This window comes from Thamnophis sirtalis, unplaced genomic scaffold, assembly GCF_051295495.1.
Source record: "Thamnophis sirtalis isolate CommonGarterSnake01/CBP01778 unplaced genomic scaffold, rThaSir2_p1.2 scaffold_8, whole genome shotgun sequence".
Lineage (NCBI taxonomy): Eukaryota > Metazoa > Chordata > Lepidosauria > Squamata > Natricidae > Thamnophis > Thamnophis sirtalis.
This window is the reverse complement of record NW_028261388.1, coordinates 11,438,915-11,457,454: the sequence shown is the minus strand read 5'-3', so window position 1 is coordinate 11,457,454 and position 18,540 is coordinate 11,438,915. Positions and strand designations below refer to the sequence as shown.

The following is an 18,540-nucleotide window of genomic DNA, read 5'->3' as shown; positions in this document are numbered from 1 at the left end:
TGTAGTATGCGAAAGTCAAGAAGGCAACCTGTTGTGAGGTGATCAAAGCTACACCTTTCATGTGTCGTTATGTGCAACACACACAAACACACGAAAAATGAATGAGCCTTAAGTTACATGGTTGCAGCCTCCACCTTGACTTTGTCTGACCCCCCCTCCCACCCCCGCAGACAAAAGACCTGCGGGGACATCCCTAAACCATAATTCCCTTTCACCAGTAATCATTCATTTTTTTCCCCCATTTCAGTTGCTGGTAAGCTGGCTTCTCCTGGCATTTTCTTCCATGCAAGATAGAAAGACTGAATTCCAGGAAGACAAGGAATGTGGCAACCGTGTTCAAAACATGGGAAAAAGATCATATGGCTGGGGTTTCTTCCCCCCCCAACCGCTTCTAAAATACCTGGTGGCGATGGAGTCAACAGCTACAATGGCACTCTCTTTAAACATGTATTTTAAGGGTATTTAAAAGTAAAAGGTAAAGGTGTACCTGTGGATATTATTCAGCTAGTCATTACCGACTATAGCAGCGGTGAAATTCAGCAGGTTCTGACAGGTTCTGGAGAACCAGTAGCGAAAATTTTGAGTAGTTCACACAACCGGCAAATATCACCTCTGCCTGGCTCCGGGGTGGAGTTGGAATGGAGATTTTGCAGTATCCTTCCCCCAGGAGTGGGGAGGAAATGGGGATTTTGCATTATCTTTCCCCCAGGAGTGGGGAGGAAATGGGGATTTTGCAATATCCTTCCCCCAGAAATGGGGAGGAAATGTTGATTTTGCAATATCCTTCCCCAAGGAGTGGGGAGGGAAAGGGGATTTTGCAGTATCCTTCCCCTGCCACGCCTACAGAACTGGTAGTAAAAAAAATGTGAATTTCACCACTGAACTATAGGGTAAATGGCATTTAAAGATGAATGAAAAAAAAACCACATTGCCGTTGATGTGTCCTAAGAATCGAGGATCAGAAGAGGACAGGGAACCCAACGAATAAATAAATAAATAAGCAACCAACGCATCCATCAGGGCCATTCCATTTTTCTACTCCTGACCCACTCAAGGCTGCAGCATTAGCCCTGAATCAAGGTCAGCCAGGTGTTAAATTCCAGGTTGACACTCCGCTGCTTATACAAGAGCCAGCGCTGATGGCTCAGTGGCATACATTGTTGGATTAAGGGGGCCATGTTAATACCCACCACTTGACTCATCATGATGGCCAAATTAACGCTTAATTCCCTGTTTCTTTTAGTGTTAGAGCAATAAGCACGAGTTGGAACCACTCCTGATTGGACGTCCTCTTGGTGTCTTGGACTACAACTCCCATTATCCGTAGACTGAATGACCGAGAAGCATGCCAATTAGCAATTATGGGAAGAGATGCTTAATACTCTCGGGAAAAGTATCAAGCTGAGGAAGATTGGCTTAATGCTGTGTTGATGAGTGAGTGCCTTCAACGCAATCAGCCAACATAAGAGGCAATGTAGAAATATGACATTTAATGAACTCTGAACGAACTGATTTAAAAAGGTTTTAGGGAGGGAAATTACCAGCTATCCTTTCCTTTATTGATTTAACTGGTCCAGGGTTTAAAATGGTTTAGAACGCAAGGCTGCGAAGGGGAAGGCTCAGTCTGCCATCAAACCATTTTTCCGCCAGGTCATCTTTCTTTTGGCAACAAGCGGGTAATGCTAACTCCAAAGACTAATGAATGGATGACCTTGGGTTTTCCGAGACAACCTGCAGTTTTCACCCTGTTATGTGCATGCACCACATCCATCTCCTTGGCAGGCTGAAAATGGTTGGATCTCAACCCCGACCCCGATGTAGAACACTTATGACGCAAAAAGAGAAGAGTTGTTGAGTTAGGCTATGAACGGGACCCAAATGACAGCAACAAAGTCCAATGAAAAGAGCTCCTTCACACTTGAGTCTGCTGATGGATCTCCACAAAAGGAATGTGAATCTGATGGTGATCCAGAGAGAAGTCCTCGATGCTTTCATAGTCACTCATGGCAATCTCAGAATCATCAAAACCACACCCCATTGAAACATCGGACGAGGATGCGTCCAGAGAATTGTGTAAAACCAAGGGTTTCTTGGCCATACTGTTGCCTGTATTTGGTCCCGGGCCAACGCCAAAAGTACTAAATTCGTTCCCAGTCTGAGACCCACCGTTGTCCATCTCGTGGGGGAACTGGTGAGGAGGGAGGTATTGGCTCGGGTGAAACTGCGGCCGCCTCTGGCAATCTGGGCTCAGTGTGCTGGCCATGGAGATTGGCTGGGAAGGCGGGAGGGCTTCGTAGTGGTCTGGGTAATCCTCTGGGAGGGGAGGGGGCAATTGGTCTTGGTTTAAAAACTCCTCCTCATGCGGTGGAGGGTAGTCACTATCAATATCGTAACCACCAAGGTAGTAATCCGTCTCCAGCTCCCTGGTGCTGCCGTGATGAGCTGTGCTGCCATCGGCCGCCTCGTAGTGGGGCACCTCCTCAATGTCAGATAAACGCGCGCTCGGCATCCAGTCAGAAGTGTCCCAGTGATAAGCTGTAGAGGGAAGCAAACGCCACGTTAGGAAAAAGAAAAGAGAACACTGAGTCGTCTTTAAGGGAAATGCAACAAGTCCCACATGCATAGGAGACCTAATGCCAGGGGTGTCAAACTCGATTTCATCAAGGGTCGCATCAGCGTTGTGTTTGACCTGGGGGGCGGGGCATGACTAGCTTGACATCACTTGTGTCGGGGGGGCCTGTGGTGGCCAGAGCTCTCTGCCAGCGAAAACGTCTTCCCAAGCTCTGTTTTCGGCTGTGACGGCCTCCTGGAACACTCCGCCAGGGAAATTGGAGCTCGGGAGGGCCGCACGCGGCCCTCCCGAGCTCCAATTTCCCTGGCAGAGTGTTCCAGGAGGCCGTCACAGCCGAAAACAGAGCTTGGGAGCACGTTTTCGCTGGCGGAGAGCTCTGGGCCCTCCCGCGGCCCTCCCGAGCTCTGTTTTTGCTGGCAGAGGCACCATGGACCAATCGTTTCCAGTTTCCAGGATAGTCCCATGGGCCAGATATAAGCACTTTGTGGGCCAGATCTGGCCCGCAGGCCGCGAGTTTGACACCCCTGCCTTATGCAATGAAGTTGCTTAAGCAAATAATCAGCATGCATCTTAATTTTTTTTGGTGGGGGAGGGGGGTTTCTGTGAAACATCAGCCAAGCATGCTTTGGCCCAAGGGAGGAGAAGCGACCTCCCGTCGCAGCAGTAAGCGACACAACGCCGCCATCTCTAAAGTAAGGAATTTTTTTTTTTTAAATCAAAGCAAAGGAAGTGAGAAATCAAACTTTCTGAACGTCTAAAACTTCTCATGGAAATGCAGCTGATTTAGGTAGAAAAGTGGATAAAACAAGAGACATTAGAAAAGCCGACATGCTCTCGGAGTTGCGTTCGTTTCCAGGTTCTTGGGAAAAGGGGGAAAAAAAATTACACAGGCACACGAAGTAACAGGCAGTAAAGTAAAATAATAATTTTTTTTTAAAAAAAGGACTAGCGAAACCCTGAAAATCAAAGGAAAACCATTCCCGTGGTTTACTGCAGGAGCAAAACGTATCTCGTAACATGCTGTAACATGCACAAACTAGATAAAAACGTAATAGCCCAAGTCACTGAGGTCAATGAAAGTGTATTAGTAGCATTTGGAAGCTCCCATCAAGGCACCGTTGACGGCAAGCAGATGCAAATTCACCTCTGTTGCAGTTCTGTCCTTCATCCATACCAGAAACTGTTAAATATAAAGTGAAGAAGAAAGAAAGAACAAACACTGGAAATTCTCAAATCTGCAACCAGGGAGGTTAAAAACAGAGCATCGCAACACGCCTTTAACACCATGCTATATGTGCTTCTTTAATGCGTCTGATGTAAAATATGATTAGAAAGTACTTTTTAAAGCCATGCTTCAATGAAAGGTTAAAAAACGTTATTCGGCTTTTCGCTTAATCAAACCTACGGAGGCACAGATGGAAGCAGCGTTTTACACCGATGGATAGAAATGGATGACTTTTAATTTATATCTGAAGCAGACATGCAAAAACTGACACTGGATTTAAGACAAAAAGTCAATGCACTTTTCTCTCTCTCTTTTTTTTTGTTTTAAAAAAAAAAGACTGTGATGTATTTCTTTCTTGCTCACTGTGAAACAGGAAAACAAAATTAGGAATCTACCATGTTCAGGGCCGGTTCAAACAAATCTGGGCCCAAGTACGCTCAGATACCACGGTGAGGGGCACGGTATAACAACCTGAACAGAACAGAATAAAAAAGGCAGTCAATTGGGCCACCAGAACCACAGAGCACAGAACCCGTCTCTATCTTTCCACCTGGGAAAATGGGAAACTGGCTAAGGGGCTGGATGGATGATAGGGCAAAGAAAGCTTTGACTTTAAGTTCCCCCATTTCAAGTCATCTCCTTGGTGCAGCTCTTGTCTCACAATCAGGAGGATGTGAGTTCGATCCTAGGTAGGGGCAGGTATTTCTCTCTCTGGGCACAGTGAGAATATATCTGCTGAACAAAACTCCGTTCTGGGGACAGGAAGGGCATCGGGCCATTCAAACACTCTGCTAGCTCCATTCAGTTGCCCAGACTCCACCCCGCAACATCATTATGGGGTCGTTAAAAGATGCGGGTGCTGATTTCAAGTCATCTCCTTAATCTTCTCACTTGGTACGGAGAAGATCAAAGCTAGGAAAATATTTGAGAATTGGAAGTGGGTTCTTCAGGAGGCCAAGGGTTACCGCGGGGGTACTGATGCAAAATTAATGGACAACCCGCTCTGGGTGGATGGATGCAGGATCTTCTGTTGCAACGATTTGGGACTGACACACCGATTTTCAGATGCCTTTTAAGGTCAAAAAAATGGACAATTTGGTTGGTCAACCACAGAAGGGGCTTCAGAAACGGGGGCCTTGGAGGCCACAAGTTGTGTGTTCCCTTGCCAATAGGAATACGTGGTCTCCAAGCTTTCAAAGTTGACCTATTCCTATGATGGGGAATCTATGGCACGTGTGCCAGAAGTGGCATGCAGAGCCATTTCTCTGGGCATGTGAGCCGTCACTCTTTGCTCTTCTGGGTTCCGGTCTGCCGACCAGATGGTCTTCACATGGGTGTGTGTGCCAGAAACCGGAAGAGCAGCCGCCTGGTCCGCACACACGCGCCTCCCGGGAAAACGATCTTCTGGTTTCCAGCACGCGCCACCTAGTCTTCCTGTTTCTGGTGTGCATGTGTGTGCAAAGACCAGCTGGCCAGTGCGCATGCCAGAAACCGGAAGATCATGTTCCCAACGTGCGCATGCACACTGGGTGGCTGCTCTTCCGGTTTTTGGCACACACCCACGCTCCGTTTTGGCACTTGGTGTTGAAAAGGTTCGCCAACACTGACCTATTCCAAGGCACAATAAGAAATGGCAAAACCTTTTCAATACTGTATGGATTTATCTGACCTACAACCTACTCTGCAAACATTTAATATCCCGTGCTGCAGGAATGTTAAGTGTATTCTACTACCCAGCTATTAAGCTGTCATTAAAGGAACAGAAGAAGTGACAGGTGAATAACAGACACTGAAAATTCAAGTGAGGAAAGTGATGTATCTAATAGGGTCCTGGTTATTCTGACGTTGCCTGCTTTTACATATAAACCCTAGAAACATGTTACAAACACACCAGGTTAATGTTGAGAAAGGATATACCGTATTTTTCAGAGTATAAGATGCTCCAAAGTATAAGATGCACCTAGCTTTTGGGGAGGAAAACAAGAAAAAAAATCTACCTCTGCCTCCCAGCAATGTGCCTCCTTGCAGCAAACAGCCTGTTTTCAGTTTCAGTTTAGCCTGATTAGCACAAGAAAAAAATCTGCCTCTGTCTTTGCCTCCCGGCAATTTGCCTCCTTGCAACAATCAGCAAACAGCCTGTTTCAGTTTCAGTTTAGCCTGATTAGCACAAGAAGAAAAAATATCTGCCTCTGTCTCTGCCTCCCGGCAATTTGCCTCCTTGCAACAATCAGCAAACAGCCTGTTTCAGTTTCAGTTTCCCCTGATTAGCACAAGGGAAAAAAATCTGCCTCCCAGCAATTTGCCTCTTTGCAGCAAACAGCGTGTTTTAATTTCAATTTCAGTACAGCCAGATTAGCACAAGCAGCTGATTGTCGGATGGTTTGGCCTCCTGATCATCAGCTGTTTCAGGCTGCAGGGATTGCCTTAGCATATTGCTGCCTCTGCACGCCCTGTTTTTAGCTTCCGCACGCCTTGTTTTTGGCCTCTGCGTACCCCTTTTTCCACCTGTTCGTGGCAGCGGAAATTGGAATGGGCGGAAATAGCTAATGGCAATGCCTGCAGCCTGAAACAGCTGATGGTCAGGAGGCCGATCCAACTGACAGTCAGCTTCTTGTGCTACTCAAGCTGTGCTGAAGCTGAAACAGGGTGTTTGCTGTAAGGAGGCAAATTGCTGGGAGCCAGAGGTCAAAAGATGGGGACTGGCAGGTGGGCGGGACTACATTTGGTGTATAAGGCGCACCCAAATATTTACCTTCTTTGAGGAGGAAAAGTGCGTCATACTCCGAAAAATACGGTAAGCCCTTCTCTCAAAAAGGCAAATCGTGTGATGGCTGTGCAACAGATTAGCGAAACACAAGATCTCGGTGCAATCTGAACAGGTGGAGTTTGGGAGGCCTCATTATTTTTATGACACATTTTGTAATGGCTTTAATTAACAGACGAGCAAAATTAACTTTGGATTCAACACAAAAGTCGACACACAAAGTTGTTGTTGTTGGGGTTTTGTCTTGGTTTTTTTTAAACAGGGCCGCTGTCAGCACATGCTTCATTCAAAAAAGCAGAACTTGGTTCATGTCGAAACTGGTACCAGAAAAGGGCTCCTTCCAGATTTCTCCCAGGAGTAGAATTTTGACACTATTCTCTAATGTAAAGGTTAAGGTTTCCCCCGTCGAATCGTTTTCGACTCTGCTAGGTGGGCAGGAGCTGGAGCCAGGAACGGGAGCTCACCCCGTCATGCAGCGCTTGGGTCTCGAACATGGTCTGTCAGCTTTCCGGGTGACCAGCTTGTCGTCTTATTCTCTATGGCAGTGGTTCCCAAACTTGGCAACTTTAAGACTTGTGGACTTCAACTCCCAGAATTCTCCAGCCAGCTCTGCTGGCTGGAGAATTCTGGGAGTTGAAGTCCACAAGTCTTAAAGTTGCCAAGTTTGGGAACCACTGCTCTATGGCCATGCTTGAAATCGTGTAAGAAGAATGTAGCAAGTTCCACATGGCACGGGTGGGCCGCTATTGTGGAAGAGTTGCAAATAGTGCGGTAAGTGTTGAAAACTTGCAAGGTCATAGCAGGACTTTATTTTGGGGGGGAAGAGGAAGGAGAGTGGAAGCAACTCTGCAGGGTTGGGTTGGATAAAGGTGATTTTCCCAAGCATTTCCTGAACACACTGTATGTTTTATGGAGATAGATAAACTAGGCGAGCAGAAGGAAGAGACTTTCTCTCCTACCAAGGGGTTGCAGCTCAGGTAGCACTGTGTCTGAACCGGCCCTGACTATACAAAAACGAAACAAAAGCACATACTCAAAACGTTCTCTTGACCAGGTGCAAGGAGCTATTGCGTGTCACTCGTTGCAGTGTGGTTCTTTCCAACCTGGTATTCTCTAGATGTGTAGGAAGGGTAATTATTATTATTATTATTATTTTTAGTTTGAGGCCATGCCAACGCGGACTTTGGAGAGTTTTAGAGGCTCACACCATCTGAAAGATGCCAGGTTGGGCAAGGCAGGGTTATTATTATTTTTTTAACACAACACAGCAGAACTCCACTAACCTCTTAACTTGCCGGCTCTGCAAGATACAACAACTCACTTTCCCTTCCTGGATTGAAGCAACAATCCCACCAGTAAGATCATTTCTGAATGGAATATATTCAGCTCTTTGGTTACTTCCAAGGACTGTAAAGCTTTTCACGTCAATGCCACTAAAGTGTTCTGTCCTGCGAGGTGGCGCAGTGGGTAGAGTGCACTACTGCAGGCCACTTTAGCTGACTGCTAGTTTAGCAGTTCAGCGGTTCAAATCTCACCGGCTCAGGGTTGACTCAGCCTTCCATCCTTCTGAGGTGGGTAAAATGAGGACCCAGACTGTGGGGGCGATATGCTGACTCTGTAAACCGCTTAGAGAGGGCTGAAAGCCCTATGAAGCGGTATATAAGTCTAACTGCTATTGCTATTGTTGGCAGAGGTGGGTTCCTATCGGTTCAGACTGGTTCGGCCGAGTAGGTAGCAACTTGGCCGCCCAGCCGCCGAATCAATTCTATTGGTACACCCACGTTACACCTATCCTCCGCGAGCTGCACTGGCTACCCATCAGTCTCCGGACTCGTTTCAAGGTGCTAGTCGTTACTTATAAAGCCGTACATGGCATCGGACCTGGGTACTTGAGAGACCGCCTCCTGCCAATTACCTCCCATAGACCGATCAGATCGCACAGACTAGGCCTCCTCCGGATCCCATCTGCCAGCCAATGTCGGCTGGCGACTCCCCGGGGGAGGGCCTTCTCTGTTGCAGCTCCAGCCCTCTGGAACGAGCTCCCCGTGGAGATCCGGACCCTTACTACTTTCCCGGCCTTCCGCAAAGCCACTAAGATCTGGCTGCTCCGGCAGACTGGGGGGGCTGTTGAAATAACCAGCCCCACGGTAACTATGAATGTTGTGTATTTTAAATTGTTGTTTTTGTCTATTTGTCTATTTACCCCCTTCCCTTGTTTATTGTAAGTCGCCCGGAGTCCTTTGGGAGTGGGCGGCATACAAGACCAATAAAATACAAATACAAATATTGGCGGCAAAGCAAATTGTCTTGGCATTCGTTACTGGACGGAGGAGGGGGTCAGAACACCTGTTGATCCATTCATTTATACTTATGTCACTATTTTGCTGATTTCTCTCTCCTTTCACCTTCTTGCCCTGACCACTCATTGTAATAAAGTTCTGTTCTGCAATTAGGAAGCAAAGATGCAGAAAGAATAGGCAAAGTGGGATCTATAAAATCATAGGGTTGGAAAGGATCATTTTACACCATCAAGGCAACCCTTGCTCAATGCACGAACTGAAATCAAAGCATCCCCGAAACCTATCTGGCTATCAATCCTCCGTTTGATCATTACCAATGATAAAGAGCAAACGTGGGTATTTTACGGCTGGGGGGGGGGCATATCCAGTCCTTTGGCTGTCCGTATACAACTGTAGGAGATGACCAAGCAAAGTCCAATGGAGAAGGGGGTCAAACACGTCATCAATCCTGAGTCCTCTTGTGCCCACAAGACATCTAAGTCCTGGCCAGTGGTGCAATTCAGCCGGTTTTATCTGGTTTGGGCGAACCGGTCGCAGCGGCGGTGGGAGGCTCCGCCCATCTGCCCGGATGTCATCACATTCTGGTTCTGACACTCTGCGCATGCATGGAAGGTCCTGTGCGTGTGCGGAGGTGGTGCGTTCACTCACATTTGCGCACTGGTAGCGAAGAAAGTGAATTTCACCCCTGGTCCTGCCCACCTTGAATTCCATTGACTCTTATCTGCTGCCAATTTGCTTTGACTGTTAGTAGTTCAGATTTTTGTAGAGAGCTTTAGCTTTCAATAAACCTACATGTTCATTTGAACTGCCTGGACTCCTGATTTCCCATACCTGATACTGGTTCGCATGAGGTCGATAGGAAATTAGAAATCAAATGTAAATAAGCGTACACCATGCACGCAATACAGCTGCGTTGCTTTTATTTTGGAGGTGACTCCTAGCTATTTTTCAATTCACCTAAGTGCGTCCGTGCGGGCCTATACACCTCACAGTAATCAGAACCATAAATTCACTGCATTTTATATAGCAATAAAATTAACATTGAGTAGAATTGAGTTCTACCTATCGGTTTGGCTCCGTAGAGAATGAATGAATTTGACATGGAGTCTACTATGCCCTCGATTGTCTATAACAGGGTCTCCAGCCTTGGCAACCTTAAGACCTGTGAACTTCAACTCCCAGAATTCCTCAGCCATGCTGAGCTCATCTTATCTTGTGATGTAACGGTGGGCACCAATATCTCAGTATGTCATCATTTAATAATCAAAGGGGATTAGGTATGGTTAACAAAGCCAAATGAAAGGAATTAGGAGGGAATAAGCCTAAAATCCCAAGAAGTGAGATTGAATGAGGAAGGGAAATGGGTAAACAGTAACCAGAGGTTAAGTTAGATCAGGAATGGGTCTAGGGTAGAAGCAAAGAGCCCATCACCGGTTGGAAGAAAAGACTGTTCTGGCAGACTGAAGTTAGTTTGCAAACCATTCTAATTTTGTTCAAGGGAAAAAGCTCAAGAAAAGAAAGATTTAGAGTTGAAATGAAGACACAGCTTTGGGAATGAGCGAGGAACCACAAAGGAGACAAGACAAAGAATACAACAAAGAGCATTCGAGACTCAAAATCCCCCGGCCCTCATTTAGAAAGGAATGTAAGCTTTGGCCTTGAGAAAGGAAAGGAGAAAGAGGAAACGATCCTCAATTTTTGAGAAAGGAGAAATTGTGTGAGATTTGGGCCAGCTTTGCATTGACCTTGTTGTCCTTAAAAAATGGGCACTGAAGGGGTTGAACACGCTTTCCAGATTCTGTTAATAGAACCTACAACAGGGGTGCCAAACACAAGGCCTGTTGTTCTGACCTAGGCTCCCCCCAAAAGCACGAGGCAGAGTCCTGGTCCTGGCAAACAGTCTTTCAAAGGAGTATTTATGACTACAGACCTCATCTATCTTGGAAAGCTGCCATGTAAATATTTTCCAAACGCAGTGCTGTGCAAGGAAAGACTGGGCAAAGAGTCTCTGAGATTCACAGACAGATCTTCACACTCCTGAAATGAATCTAACGACCAAACAAACGAATTGTTTCCTGCAAAAGCCCACTTCCCTTTCGCTCTTCCTTTAGAGAGAGAAATATCTGCTTCTACCTAGGATTGAACTCACAGCCTCCTGATTATGGTCAGGTCAGCCTGGGGAATTCTGGGAGTTGAAGTCCACATAACTTAGGGGTCAGCAAACTGCGGCTCTGGAGCCGCATGTGGCTCTTTCCTCCCTCTGCTGTGGCTCCATCACCGGTTGGCGCCACAATTTGAGAGGAGCTTCCAGTGGGGGGGGGGAGAGAAGCACAGTGCGCCAGGACAAGACTCTATGGCAAGGGGAGGGTTTCCCAGTTGTCTCCACAATCGATAGGGCTTTTGGTTATGACAGGTAGAGGAAAAAGTACGTCGCGCTAGGAGGAGACTCTATGATGGGGGAACTGAACTTCCGGTCAGCTCCAGAATTGAACAGGGGGCTTCTGGTTAGGACCTTTGTGGCTCCCGGTGTTTTCTGTGGGAAATGGGTCCAAATGGCTCTTTGAGTGTTTAAGTTTGCCGACCCCCGACATACCTAAAGTAGTCAAAATTGAGAAACACTGATAGATCAGTGTGTTAAACTCTGTCCTGATACTGTTGTTAAATATCGCTGTAAGGGGGGGAGTCTACCAGTTAGGGTGAACTGGTAGCTCCGACGATCAGATGGGCTGCCCCCCCCCCCCAGGTCCCTGCGCTTCAATGACCTATATCTTCTCAGCTGATTCAAACTCAGCTGTGTTATTCCCCAGCAGTAATGCAAAAGGTTACGTTTTCTTAAAACTGCGCCTGTGCAATCACTGAACCAGTTTTTTAGCTGGTAGGATCCCGCCACTGTCTGTAAGCGGAGAATAACTGTAAACGTATGTTTCCCTATCTTTGACGGAGCTCCTTTGTGTTCAGTTAGTTGCATTTGGTTCAGTTTTGAAGGAAATCACTTGTTTGGGAACTCTCTTCCCTCCCCAGACAAAGCTGATTAGAGACAAAACCTTCAATTCTCTAAATCCTGCAATCCAGAATAAGAAAATGCATGGCAATTTGTTTTGGTTGCTATCTTCCAAAATCTTCCCTCTTTGGGAAAGAATTGTTTGCAGAGTCCTGGCTAGTCAGAGTGAGTTAATAAAGTTCTGCTGTGATCTTTTTGTATAGAGGAACAAAACCAGACAAACAATTGACAAACAATAGACAACAGTGCAGGAGGGAAAGGTCATATATATATATATACACACAAACATACATACATATATACAGCATATATATTTAAAATATTAAATACCTTCATTTTCTATTGTGTCAACTACATTGTTGACAAGCTGTATGACAGTCACAATGGAAGCTTGCGGGAGGAGGAAAGCAGAAATAAAGGAAGGACAGTCTCCAGTTAGTATTTATGTATTGTTTCACACAGAGGTTATCAAGGACGACACAATCTCAGATTAGCCGTGAGACCAACTACGGAAGGGTAGACGGTTACAAATGAATTATGCAATGATTTGAGAACATTTCCACATCTGGTAACTTCACACACACACACCCTTGTATGCGGTCTTCCCCACCCCCCACAACAGGGCAGCAAATGGGGGAAAAAACACTGAAAAATGTAATGAGATAGAATAGAATAGAGTTGGAAGGGGCCTTGGAGGTCTTCTAGCCCAACCCCCTGCTTAGGCAGGAAACCCTACACCACTTCAGACAAATGCTTATCCAACATCTTAAAAACTTCCAGTGTTGGAGCATTTACAACTTCTGCAGGCAAGTTGTTCCACTGATTAATTTGTTCTCACTGTCAGGAAATTTCTCCTTAGTTCTAGGTTGCTTCTCTCCTTGATTAGTTTCCACCCATTGCTTCTTGTCCTGCCCTCAGGTGCTTTGGAGAATAGCTTGACTCCCTCTTCTTTGTGGCAACCCCTGAGATATCGGAACATTGCTATAATGTCACCCCTAGTCCTTCTTTTCATTAAACTAGACATATCCAATTCCAGCAATTGTTCTTTATATGTTTTAGCCTCCAGTCCCCTAATCATCCTTGTTGTTCTTCTCTGCACTCTTTCTAGAGTCTCCACATCTTTTCTACATTGTGGCGACCAAAACTGAATGCTGTATTCCAAGTGTGGCCTTACCAAGGCCTTATAAAGTGGTATCAACCCTTCACGTGATCTTGATTCTATCCCTTTGTGGATGCAGCATAGAACTGTGTTGGCTTTTTTGGCAGCTGCTGCACATGGCTGGCTCCTATTTAAATGGCTGCCCACTAGGACTCCAAGATCCCTCTCACAGTTACTACTATTGAGCAAGGTACCACTAGTTCATAAGTTCAACCTAGAAGATTCAATGAATCTGAAGACGTCCCCTAGTTGAACAATGATATGTCTGCACGAAAACAACCGAGTTCAGAGAGAGCAAAGGACGCCACAATTCAATGAATCTACCTGAAAATTCATCTCTAAATGGTAATTGCTTAAAAAACCCCTTGAGATTAAATGCTGCCTTTGAAGTGCCTCTTATCTTCCAGGAAGCCAGAATGATTCCAGGTGGGGTTTTAAAAGTCTTTGGCTAAATCCCCTCTCCCACCCCCTCAAATAGGATTACTTGCTTCTAAATGAACACAAAGCCTTGGTGGGGAATTACAAATTCTGCTTGGGAAACATTTAAAGACAGGTAGAACGGTAGATTAAACATTGTTCATTAAATAGCTTCCGTTTAAAGGCTACTTATTCCTTAATTATTTTTTTTACATCCCTTTAAGACATCAATGTTGGGTTTATCAGCTGTGTCAAAAGAGAGACCTTCACATTAGCAACAATCACAGTACAGTCAGGAGACTTAATGTTAATATAAGACTTATTATAATAAGAGGTAGTATTCAGCTAGTTCTGACAGGTTCTGGAGAACCAGTAGCGGAAATTTTGAGTAGTTCGGAGAAACGGCAAATAGGCTGGCCCCGCTCCACTGCCGCTCAGCTGATCTTCTTTTGTTGCCCTGAAGAGGAACCCAGAGCTGGAAAGCAGACTAGTGGGGTGGGGCGGGAATGGGGATTTTGCAGCGTCCTTCCCCTGCCATGCCCACAAAGCCACATCACGCCCACAAAGCCACGCCTACAGAACTGGTAGTAAAAAAAATTTGAATCCCACCACTGACTTCCTTGTAGATCATTTGGTTTATCTAGCTGGGAAATATTTATTTGGATGAGTATTTATTCCAGGATTACCCAACAGATTTCATTATCAAGTGTGGCTTGAATCTTTAACTCAAAAGCAACAATTATTGGAATAAAGCTTTTTTATAATATGGGAAGTGGGCAAGAAGGGGGAGAAACCAGAGTCTGCATTCCCTACGTCGGATGAGGAGAGTACATCTTTTTCCTTCTGTCCTGGCCACTTTTTACAAAGGCACAGTTGAGAACGTTTTAACAAATTGCACCCCTGTTTGGTTTGGTGGCTGAAGTGCCTCAGATAGAAAGCCCCTACAGAGAGTGGTGAGGACAGCGGAGAAGATTATAAGAAGCTCGCTTCCTGTCAGTCAGGATGCTGCTTATAAGCGTTATGTGCTTAAAGCTCAAAGCATTGTTAGAGACCCCACACATCCACTTCACAGTCTGTTTTTGTTGCTCCCCTCTGGGAAGACGTTTCAGGATATTTTTAGCAGGACTAGCAGATTCTGTAGCAGCTTTCATCCGTGTAGTAAATTCGCAAGATTTGTTTCTCTTGCCATGTACATGTATACATCCAAACCAGGGGTGGGTTCCGGCTTCTGCTACTGCCGGTTCACTCAGTGATGCCCTTTGGGTGCGTGCATGCTTCATGAATGCAATGTGTGCATGCGCAGTAGTAAAAATGCTCCTGTGCATGCGCAGAAGCAAAAAACAAGATGGAATGCTGTTACATTCCTACCAAAGGTGGTCCTATTTTTCTACTTGCACTTTTACATGCTTTCGAACTGCTAGGTTGGCAGAAGTTGGGACAAGTATGTACTAGTTGTTCCCGACTCTAGGGGGCAGTGCTCATCTCCGTTTCAAAGCCAAAGAGCCAGAGCTGTCCGAAGACGTCTCCGTGGTCATGTGGCTGGCATGATTAAATGCCGAAGGAACATGGGACGCTGTTACCTTCCCACCAAAGGTGGTCCCTATTTTTCTACTTGCATTTTTACATGCTTTCGAACTGCTAGGTTGGCAGAAGCTGGGACAAGTAACGGGAGCTCCCTCCGTTATGCGGTGCTAGGGATTCGAACTACTAAACTGCCAACCTTTCTGATCAACAAGCTCAGCGTCTTAGACACTGAGCCATGACAGCCACTGAGCCATACTACGCATGCCAACATCTAAAGTTTAATCATTTCTAAATCTCCTGTAAGAAATCTCACGTGGTATTTGGCTGAAGCTTTTGCAACACTCATGATAGTTCAGCAATCTTGGAGTAAAGTAACTCAAAGTGACTCAAGAGTTAGCTACCTCCACACGACCTATTAGATCTCATCGATTAGGCCTCCTCCGAGTTCCATCCGCTGGCCAATGCCGACTGGCAACCACGCGGAGGAGAGCCTTCTCGGTGGTAGCTCCGACCCAATGGAACGATCTCCCCGTGGAGATTCGTACCCTCACCACCCTCCAGACCTTCCGCACAGCCCTCAGAATCTGGCTATCCCGTCAGGCCTGGGGCTAAAGATTGTAACCCGCCCGAATGGTATGAATGTTGTGTTTTAATCATGTATTGTCTTATATGTAAAAGTCTGTTTTCCCCCTTTCCTTTGGATTGTGAGCCGCCCTGAGTCCCCCCAGGGAAAAGGGCGGCATATAAATAAACCTTCTAATCTAATCTAATCTAATCTAATCTAATCTAATCTAATCTAATCTAATCTAATCTAATCTAATCTAATCTAATCTAAAACTTGCTTAACTGAGTTTAATGTGATGATTTTTCAATTGTTTTAGGTAAGGGTAGATGGGTTTATACCTGAGCCATTGTACTTGCCTCCAGAAATGATTATTCTGTTAGGCATCTTCTGTCCTATTCACAAATCCCTCTGTGGAGGTTTCCCCTTAATTGGAAAACATTATTTTGCCAATACTATATTAAGCTGTGTTTGGAAGAGTAAATATCTACCCCATCGTTGTCTGTATCATAGCAACGGGATGAGTTATTCTTCGTTCAATGATCTTGTGTGGCTTTGGAGAATAGAAACATCAACGCAGGCCTTGTTACAGAGTTTATATTCTTTTCCTAGAAATTTTATCTACAATGTCAAATGCAAATGTCAAATGTCAAGAGCCAAGGTGGCGCAGTGGTTAGGGTGCAGTACTGCAGCCACTTCAGCTGACTGCTAGTTCTGCAGCTCGGCGGTTCAAATCTCACCGGCTCAGGGTTGACTCAGCCTTCCATCCTTCTGAGGTGGGTAAAATGAGGACCCGGATTGTTGTTGGGGGCAATATGCTGACTCTGTAAACCGCTTAGAGAGGGCTGAAAGCTCTATGAAGCGGTATATAAGTCTAACTGCTATTGCTACTGCATTCCTACCCCGTAGGTGGGAATATTCTTTGCAGACCTTTAAGCTTAGCATAAAGCTGATTACAGGTAGTCCTCAACTTAAAACCATTATTTTAGCGACTGTTCCAAGTTACAAATGCGCTGAAAAATGGTCGTTTTTCACACGACCGTTCCAGCAACTCCACCATCACGGGATCAAAATTCAGACTCTGGGCAAACGAGTTCATACTTATGACCGCTGCGGTGCCCACCAAGGTCACGTGATTCCCCTTTTGCGACCGTCTCACAAGCCAAGTCAAATGAGGGAAGCCCGATTTGCTTAACCACCAGGTTGCTGACTTAACAGCTGCAGTGATTCACTTAACAGCGAGGGGCAAGAAAGAAAGGTCGCAAAATGGGGCAGAACTCACTTCACAAATGTCTCGCTTAGCTACGGAAATTTTGGGCTCTGTTGTGTCGTATGTGGAGGACTACCCGTAACAGTTAAGAGTTGACTGCCGTGTTCTGACTACCTGTAGAAATTAATTGCGTAGCACCAATATTATGTAGTAATCACACCATGCTGTTGAACACGTCACCCAGGAGAGAAAAGATTTGCTCGAATCCTAGTACCCGCGACCTCTTCGGTGATAATATCAAAATTATTTCAAGCAGATGGGACGCAGGAGAGAGGCTGATGGGGGTTTGTAGGGATTCGGGAGAACCTCTAGCTAAGATTCTGTGCAGTTTGGAGAACCCCCAAATGCCACTCCTGGCTCGCCCCGCCCATCCCTCCCCTCCCCTCCCCGGAGTCCCCACATGGCCCGTTTTGGATACAGATAAGTGCAGGGCGCATGTGGGCGAAAAATGGGCCTACCGGAAGTTCGGGAAGCCTAGGAACAAGCCCTTTTCCAGCCTTCAGAGGGCCTCTGGAGCTTGGGGAGGCCGTTTTTGCCCTCCCGGAGGCTCAAGCAAAGTTTCCGGAGTCCGGGGGAGGGCAAAAACGCCTCCCCCACGCCATGGTGCCGGAGGCCGACTAGGCCACCCTCACCATGGCCATGCTCACGCAGCAACCAGTCAGAGAACCCCTTGCTAAAATTTTTGAAGCCCACCCCTGGATGGGAGGATAAAAACTATTTACATTCTTACCATTATCATCACCGGAATCCGACTGGTAGGAGCTGAGGGACTGAACTTCTGAATTGCTGCCTTTATTGCTTCCTGACAAACAGGTTACTTCTTCCATATCGTCAAGTTCTTTGCCTAGACACGCGGAAAAGAAGAGAGAACGGGTTGTGTGGATATACCAGCCTGGGTTTTAGAGCGCATGACAATTAATGAGACTTCTTTCTTCAGAAATCGGTCATCACATTACTGGGGACTTAGGACTAATTGCGTAGCCCAGTGATGGCGAATCTTTTCGACATCAAGTGCTTCGTACTCGTGTGCTCATCAGGGCCCCAATCAGGAAGAGGAGCTGCCTAGGGGGCATGCGCACGCCGGAAAATGAACTTCCGGTTTCCGGTGCATTGGCCAGCTGGTCTTCTGGTTACCGTCACACACGCCAGTGGTGGGTTCTGGATTCTGTTCCATCCTGTACAGTTGGAACGGGCCCAGCGTCACCCACATGGATGCGCGCAGCACGTGTATGCGTCATACCTGCCATTGACGCCTCCGCGATGTTCCAGCTGCTCGGCGGAGCGTTGTGCAGGCGCTGTACGTGCCATACACATGCACGAAAACGCTGAAGGCTTTAAAGGACAGGTAAGGAGCTTGGGCGGGCCCTCCAGAGCACCGTACCGGAATGGTATCCAGTGCTCCGGGCAGGCTCTGGTACGCGCCTACCGGGGTGTACCGCCTGAAACCCACACCTGGTGCATGCCAATCAGCTGGTCGGCCTGCATGCTAATGCTGGAAAACAGAAGACCAGCTCTTCCAGTTTCTGGCACCGCGGCACACACGAAGGCCAATTGATCATCACACATGCATGCGCGCCAGAAATTCGGAAGAGGAATGGGCGACGCCACTTGTGCCAGGCGACATGGGTCCTCGTGACCCAGGTTTGCCATCATGGGCGTAGCCAATGAGGAAGCCAGGTTCACTTAACAACCGTGTTGCTAACTGAACAACTGCGGTAATTCACTTAACTAGCGTGGCAAGAAAGG

At 46.5% G+C, this 18,540-nt stretch overlaps 1 protein-coding gene across 7 annotated transcripts in view; it reads right to left on the bottom strand.

The window, feature by feature from the left end:
* Positions 1-239: 239 nt before the first annotated feature.
* The window catches only part of FAT3 (FAT atypical cadherin 3), a 553,941-nt gene continuing 535,640 nt past the window's right edge, over positions 240-18,540 (bottom strand). For 2 of the 7 annotated variants that reach the window (XM_087721078.1, XM_087721080.1), the window contains 4 exons: positions 17,525-17,638; positions 12,193-12,252; positions 3,717-3,752; positions 240-2,535 (listed from right to left, as the gene is read on the bottom strand). In XM_087721078.1, the coding sequence (XP_087577204.1) occupies positions 1,913-2,535; positions 3,717-3,752; positions 12,193-12,252; positions 17,525-17,638 (833 nt within the window). In that variant the 3' untranslated portion in view covers positions 240-1,912. Of the gene's footprint in view, positions 2,536-3,716; positions 3,753-4,192; positions 4,269-12,192; positions 12,253-17,524; positions 17,639-18,540 lie in introns of all 7 variants that reach the window. The other 5 variants (XM_087721081.1, XM_087721082.1, XM_087721083.1 and 2 more) reach the window with 4 other exon arrangements.